This window comes from Antrostomus carolinensis, unplaced genomic scaffold (genome assembly GCF_000700745.2).
Source record: "Antrostomus carolinensis isolate BGI_N321 unplaced genomic scaffold, ASM70074v2 scaffold20761, whole genome shotgun sequence".
NCBI lineage: Eukaryota > Metazoa > Chordata > Aves > Caprimulgiformes > Caprimulgidae > Antrostomus > Antrostomus carolinensis.
Window position 1 is genome coordinate 40,187 of NW_010292258.1, and position 7,930 is coordinate 48,116.

At 38.4% G+C, this 7,930-nt stretch overlaps 1 protein-coding gene across 1 annotated transcript in view; it reads left to right on the top strand.

The window, feature by feature from the left end:
* Positions 1-7,900, top strand: part of LOC114819021 (reelin-like) — a gene marked incomplete at its 3' end in the record, with an annotated part of 47,171 nt that extends 39,271 nt beyond the window's left edge. Inside the window, exon 7 of the mRNA XM_029087197.1 lies at positions 7,755-7,900. Within this exon, the coding sequence (XP_028943030.1) occupies positions 7,755-7,900 (146 nt within the window). The remainder of the gene's footprint in view (positions 1-7,754) is intronic.
* Positions 7,901-7,930: the final 30 nt, after the last annotated feature.

Consider the following 7,930-nt stretch of genomic DNA (forward strand, 5'->3'; position numbering starts at 1 on the left):
AGGGAGGAGAAGTGAAGAAAAAAGAACAGGGTGCACAAAACCTGTCGACTGGCTCCCTTTAGTGAGAGTCCACTCTGAGCTGTGCCCATGAGGAGGCGTCTGTCTATCCATAGGTCTGGATGTAGCCCATGCATGGAATTGATCCTGCTTTTTTTTGTTAATAATCACACTTCTAATTAAAATAATAATACTTAGATACAATGCCTAGGATGCTATTGGAACTGATAGGTGGTTGACTGCAATGCTGTGAGTTGTTCAGGCAGCTGAGAATCACTGCCAGGCTGCGATGCTGAACCTGTGCCTTGGTCCATGCCAGTTCCCCGTGGCTCGGAAGTGTGGGGGGTGGCAGGGAGCCAGCGTCAGCTCTGAGCTGGCGTCAAGGCACTAGGGGTCTTTCCTGCCTCCTAGAAGGAAAGAATTTGGTCTTTGCAGGTCACTGTGAGGTGTACATTAATAAAAACAGCATGAATTGACCCATTAGATGCCAAAGAGTAGAAACTACTTTGGCTAACTCTTTTTCACTCTAATTTTACAGTGGTGAAAATACACATTATTAGTTTCAGAATAACAGATGAGGTTTAATCATGCTCACTGCAGATTGCTAGAAACATCAATAGTTCCCAATAACACAGAGGAATAGTTCAGTTCATGCCAGTTAAATGACTCATTAAGGAAATCAGTCATCGCCAGAATGACCAGTGTTGTACAAACATAATGAAATGTCCTAGAAAATTAAGAACGATATGAATCCTAAGAATCACTCATAAACATGCAACGTGTTTTGAGCACCAACCTTTGAATAACAGTCCATAATCGGAAATGATGAGTGAAAACCCTTTATAAACTGTTACTACATCACAGGACAAGTTTTATCCTGTTTTGGAAAGGGAAGGTGCACTATAACCTTCTGTGCACCTGGCCTGCTTGTGCAGCCAAGGTTTTCACTCTGTAACCTACGTTGCATGATGTAAAAATGTAGCATGTGGGAAAGATTAAAGGCCTGTTTATGTCATGGGAAATTACTCTAATCACATTGTGTTTTTTTCTTTTGTTAAAGAAGGGACATCGGGCCAGAAACTTTAACAGTCAAATCCAGAGAATTTGGAAATTAGACTCTTTCCTAAATTTTGTCATCGTACGTTTGCCGGCTAAGAACTGCACGCAGAATATTATTCTATCAAGACTGAATCTATCCTTTTACCTGCTATGATGTCAAAATCTAAAAATTTTTAAAACCTGCATGACTCATTCCCAGAAAGACACAATATCTAATTTATGGCTCCATTGGCAATGCTGCTTTAATTAATTTTCTTCATCTTTTTTCTTGTTCCTCTGCTTCTCATATCTCATCTCTTTGCATTGCCTAGATTTTAATTAAAAAAAACCCCTTCCTCTCTAAGGAGCAATCTGAAGTGGCAAAAATAATCACTTAAAATATTACAGTCATTAAAAAATTGGCTGCGGTCAAAGCCATGCATTTTCAATTTGCCGACAAACGATATTTTTGTTTCCTTTTAAAGTGTGTTTTGTGTTTGAATAGCATACACTAGCCAGCCTGGCTATCAGAGATGCTCCTCCAGCTGGGTGGGCTGCGTGACAACTCCTTAATGGTGGAAATTGATGGCCCTCTGCTCAAGTAGAGGTGAAGGCATACTGGGCAGATTTCTTTCCATCTGCCATCAGCCCTTTGCAAGCTGGCACTGCCCAAATGCCCAACACATTCATTCCAATGCAAGAAATGTCGCCAAAAAATAAATTGTGAGGCTACAGCTGTCTGAAAGAATCATCGGGGCCATTAGGCCCAGGAGAGATAATATGAAGAGGTGCATCAGTGTTCATCTCTGATAAAAACCTAATTAAATGATGGTAAAGATGACTGTGGATACTTTAAAGGAACAGAGGTCAACATTTTTATGTGAGCGTAGGGATGAGCCTTGGGAAGATGATATGCAGCACCTAAGCCAAAAATCTGTTACACTGAGGAATTTCACACTAGTGTTTCCTATTGATGCTTCTCCGAATGGCACAGTTGTATCATTCGGTTGCCCTCTGTTCTGCTCTCCAAGTAAAGAAATCCCATACTGATAAGCCAAGAAATATTTATTGATTCACAGGTTTGACTTGGACAACTGGAACAGAAGCTGCTTTGGATGAACTTCAGTGCTTCTGTTTACATTCCCAATTTTTGTCTTTCAAGCTTTTAAAAATCTTCAGGGCTGTGTCCTTAGCTGCAACTGTGGCAAGAGGCTTGTGCTACTTCACTTATCAGGGTGAACATGAGACCTCCAGAAGTCCCTCTCAGCCAGCGGGTCACGCTGAGGGTAGCATATGTCTGAAGTGATGCTCTCATGCAAGTCTTTAAAAATATGGCATGCTACATGATGTAGGATCCCAGATCTTATCTGGGGCCCTTAAGCCATTTAGATGCTGCAGAAAGTTGGTCAGTATTTATTTATAAAAATATAAATAGGTCCAGTTGGAAAGTACTTACTTCACCAAATCTGATTTCCCTGCTTTTGCTGACCAATGGCTTTGAGCAGTCCTGATTGAAATCCTTCTGCATCTCATATGATCACATAAAATGCAAGGAGTATAGAGTGGGATAAAGAGGGCGATAGACTCTAGACAAAAGTTTGATTTTGAAACTGTGCACTACTCTTTTCCATAGTCTGTATCTTTAAATTATTAGCTAATGCCCTCATAATGTACAACACAAAGCTCACCTGAATTAATAAGACTTGCTGCCTCTAGTAGACAACTTGGCTAAGAACTGTACTCATAGACTAGAAATATTCATAGATAATGGCAATTTTAGCATGAAAATGTATTTTTTGTGGTAGTGGTGCCATTGTAGCATCAAAGAGCCCTGAGCAAGGAATGTACCACTGCTGCCTTTTTAGATGCAAACTAAAAAGATAGCCTGTGTTGCAAGAATTTTCCATCCATTTATAAAACGAGATAAGCTGGGGCAGAGGAAATATTGCAAGAGGGGAGAGTGCTCATCCTGGTAAGCAGTGCATTCTTCAGTGTAATCAGTGACAAGGCTTGTGGAGGAAAGCACTAAGGAAGTGTCTGAAACATCATCTTGTGGGGAAATTGCCAAGCATGGTGGGCAGAATAGGCAAGGGCGTACAAGTTTGATTGTCTCAGCAGAAGTAGTAGCAAGTATTGGTAGTCAAGCAATAGTGAGCCAAGAGATGGTGTGTGTGGGAGATGGTGGAGGCAGGTGAGGATGAGCCAGACAGGGCCTTGAAGGTAGGGAAAAAGCAGTGTTACCATAACTGTCTCTTAGATAAACTTTAGAAATACAGAAAATTCAGAGTGAAGATTAGACTGAAAGCAAATCAAAGCATGCTGAGATATGGGAATGCATCCAGCCAATTTTCATTTTGCCCTATTCATGCAAAGCAATAGCTTAACAATTGCAGCTACTGAATAATAGCAGTGGTAGTGCAGATTAAATTAAACTGTTTTTTTTTTTTTTTCCCTTGGGATGACCACAGTTCCTGAACAGAACTTGGCTTCATTCCATCTGGCAACAGGCAGGGGTTGTTTATTTAGGAATACAACAGTTTACTTATGGAAGGCTGATTGTCCCACTCCAGTTGCAAACAATGGGAAATAGCTGTTGTTGTAAAGTGGCTCCATTCAAGTGTCTGCAAGTGTCCCATGTTCTATTATGTAGGTGATTTGGGAGAGAACTTTGTGTAGTGAAGGTTATCAGATTTATCAAAGGATTTGTTTTCTAAATTAATTTTTCCTCACAAATTAGTTAACTTTTCAATGTTCTAATTTCAATGTTCTAATTTCAATATTCTAATTCAAGGACACACTAAATGTTCAAATGTCTTTAATCTCCTTTTAAATACAAAATTAAACTCTGCATCAGTTCTGGACCTACAACTGATGCTTCCATGGTAACAAGCAGAAATATCCTACAAGTTACTGTCCTTTGGCCTTTTTAGTTACAGAATTTGCACAGCAAGCTAATTTGTTTTTGTCTTATAAAACATGTAAGTGTGAATGCAAAAGAAACAGAGAAGAAATTTTAATCTTAAATGCATAAGAGAGAGCCCTACATCTAGATAGGGAGATCTGCTGTATCTCCAGTTTAGGGAGAACTTAATCCAATTAGTTTCAAAACACAGTATATGTTCGTTCCACTTTTTTCATCACTTTAGGATGACAAAAAAAAAAAAAAAAAGACCTGTAAAATTCAGTCCTTAACTGCTGGATGTGTTATAGACTACCACTGCAAGTGTAAAGCCTTTAATTTGGGAAAGAGGCAACACAGTATGTAAATTGTACTTTAGTTTTTCATTTCTCAAGGCTTGGATTCAAATCTTGGTTTGAACTCAAGAGAAAATGAGTCTGATGGTTTCAATTCAGTCTTTAATATTTTCAAGCCCTATTACAAAACCACAAAATAATCCAACACAGTCAGCAGCCTCCTGGATGTTGAACAAGGCTAACAAGGTAGTTGGGGGCAGTGCTGGTGAGGCACCATCTCCTGTTGAGCTTCTTTTGCTCCTGGAAAATTTTGATGAGTACTCTTTGAGGTTATTCAACCCTCAGCAGCCCATCAGGTGAAAAAAAAATAGCAGTAAAAGCAGCAACAGATAGAGACTGCTCGGAAAATGAAAAGAAAAATTTGGAAGCTCAGTGTGAACTGGGAGCAGGTGATGAATATGCAGGTGAGGGAAATGTGGCAGGTAGGAGAGGACAAGACCATGAGCAGATGAGCCTTGGTCTTTCCTGGGCAGCACAGTTCATGCAAGAGGGGCTGGTCCTTACCTGCTTCTTCCATGGACATGTGTCCAGGGTCCCAAATGGTGGCACTGGGGCAAAAACGTACTGGAAAATGCTAGCCCTCCCTCAGAACTTCTTTAAAAGCCACAGATGTGTTTTGAGCATTTTTCTTACTCTCTTTTAAGTTAATGACCTTCTGTTACTTTTTTCATAGGTGTGTAGAATAACAGAAGGAGTTAAACCCCCATCTGAACTTTGTGTAGCTGTTTCACATGAGATTCAAAGCGAACATGAGCAGAGAGTGATTTGAGCCACACATTGTGTGGTTCATTAACACATAAAATATGCATATTTTATGAATATGAATTCTATGAATATGTATGTGATAGTTTATTAATAGACACTGTGTAGGTGTATATAAAAGCATAGAGATAGTTTTATAGAAATAATGAAATAAATTATTCTTTTGTATCCTTTTGAGCTTTCATAAAGGGTTGATCATACACCACTGTATAAATAATTATGTAGTCACCCTTTTGTCAAACTGCCCATTTATTTATCTTGACAACCTAAATGGAAATTCCATCAGGTGTACTTCAGCAAATATTGTGTTAGACAGCAGAAGGACATACAAACATTAAATTATAATGGGGTTGTATCTATTTAGTGTTTATTTTAATAGGTGGCTTTCATCAGGCAAGAGATGACTAATTACATACCCTACTATCAAGTGTATATACTTACATATAACTTAGCACCTGAGGAATAAGTAAGGCTTGTAAGGGATTTTCCAAAGCTTGCATGCAATTGTAATAACTAGCTCAGTAGGATCTATTTGTCTTATTTGTTTCATAAGAGATGAAGGGTTATGTATAAATTTGAATTAAATTTTAGCCTGCATATTTATTTTCAGCGTATTTACTTGACTGCCTGCGGATAATAGGAGTTTTTCAGCAGATTGATTGACAGATAAAGGATAACAAATGAAGAAAATTCTGAAAAGCAAGAAGCAACATAAACAAATTATTCTTAAAATTCTGATGTTAGCAATACCTGTGAGCATAAAGGATAAAATCAGTGAACAAAAGCCATTTCTCAGTCAGTTATAAATAACTGCATAGTACAAACGGTGTTTTTCAAAGAGAAATAAAATATAAAACTGTTTCATTAATTTCTACTAGTTATCAACTATTTTATGTGTAAATTATTCTGCCTTTTCAGTGGCAGCAGCTGCATATATGGTGCACTGTGTATATGGTGTATTAACAGACCAAAGAGACTTGTGACAAAATTATTTAATTTCTCTGGTGAATTATCAACACTTCAGAATCTTTCTACTGCTTTGACCTTCCCTTGGAAGAAAAACAGTTTAACAGCAATTTGTTTATTTTAGCAGTTGAAACAGTCTTTACATTTTTATAGTGTGTTTATTTCTTTAAGTGATATTTAGTCAGTGTTAATAAACATAGAGCTGTTGTCATTCACCTATAGACCAGACTTCAAGTACTGAGATTTTTTTCCTAACAATGTGTGGACACCTCTACAAACATAGTCACAAATTACATTCCTAAATAAAAATTAATTGCTAAGTTATAGGCAACCATACTCAAAAATCATCAGCAAAAGAATTTAAGTCATGTCCTCTTTTGGCATTGATAAAGGAAGGGTTACAGAATATGACAAAATGTGTTATTTTGTACTTTGCTCAGAAAATTCCAGAGACAAAGACGTATCAGGCAGTTTTATTTTCTTGACGCATCTTTCTCTTTGTTAAAAATATAGTTATTCACTTATGTGGCACTATCATGACCTTTTTAAACACAGAAGAGGTGATTGTCATGCTTTCCTTTGGCATGTTATGAAACAGAGACAAGAGGGCACTGCATAGACGATACTGAAAAGGTCAATGCAGTTTGGCATTATTGTATCTCTTTTTCAGATGCTGAACTGTGGTAAGAATGCAGAGTTATTCTAATTAAGAATTTCTTATTTCAGCTATCAGTTTTAATGTGATCAAGATTTTTTTTAAAAGTATTTGGGCTAATTATTACTTTTATCAGTATTTGTTGTAATAAGAACAATTCAATAAAATGCCATGTTCTCAGTTTGCATTTAGACCAGGTAGATCTTCCTTAGAAGCTTCCAGTATCTGTTTCAGCCATACGGATTTGGCAGACTTTTACCATTTTATCAGACACAGAAGAAGGCAAAAGTTGTGAATAAGATGAAAATCTGTATTGTAACCCCAACTCCTCATTTGTAACTCCTCTCAGACAGCTTCTTCCAGGTCAATACTCCTGGAGAGTCATGATTGTCATGGTTGGGGCAGATGTGTGGCTCCATTTGATGCTGCTGAGGTGGTATATACAGAAATGCAATAGGAAAAGCAGACACATTGGGTTTGAGGGTAGCCTCAGGACCCCTGAGACTGTTGTATCACAAGAGCTATTTGCCCCCACAGCCCTTTGCTATGCTATTCAAATGAAATATGGCAAATACAGCCTTTTCACTCATACAGTCAGGCCCAAAGTTTACTGAATGGCAATGCATAGCAATTTTACACGCAAATAACTCTGCCGCCCAAAATTCAGGCATGGAGATCTCCCATGTTTCACAGCATGAAACTCTTATGCCGACAAAATATCCATAGCAATATTTGATATACTACTAAAGTTATTTGTATACACAGTTGGGTATGTGTCAGATATAATGGCAATGCTTTAAAATAGAAATAAAAAGCTTGGTACCTGTCTTTTCAGTGCAAACACAGTTTTACAATGGTCTGAAATGTGTTTGTAGGGAAGCAGGTATGAGATTAGGATGCAGTCATCACTGGGGTTTGGCCAAGAAAGATAAAAGATGACCATCTATTTTTTTAATTTTATTTTGTTTCAAGCTTCAATTAGTTCTTAGATAAGCTTCAGCTCACTCTGAGCTCTGATGATGTGTGAGCAGGACAGCTGCCCTTGCAAACCCAATGCAATGTCATCTCCTTTTTTCCACAGCATAGCTGCCAGTCGGAAGGAAACTCCATCTACTTCCACGGGACTGAAGGCAGTGAGTTCAATTTTGCCACAACCCGGGATGTGGACCTTTCCACGGAGGATGCCCAGGAGCAGTGGGCAGAAGAGTTCGAGAGCCAGCCTAAAGGGTGAGTGCCCCCACCTGCACAGCGCCCTAG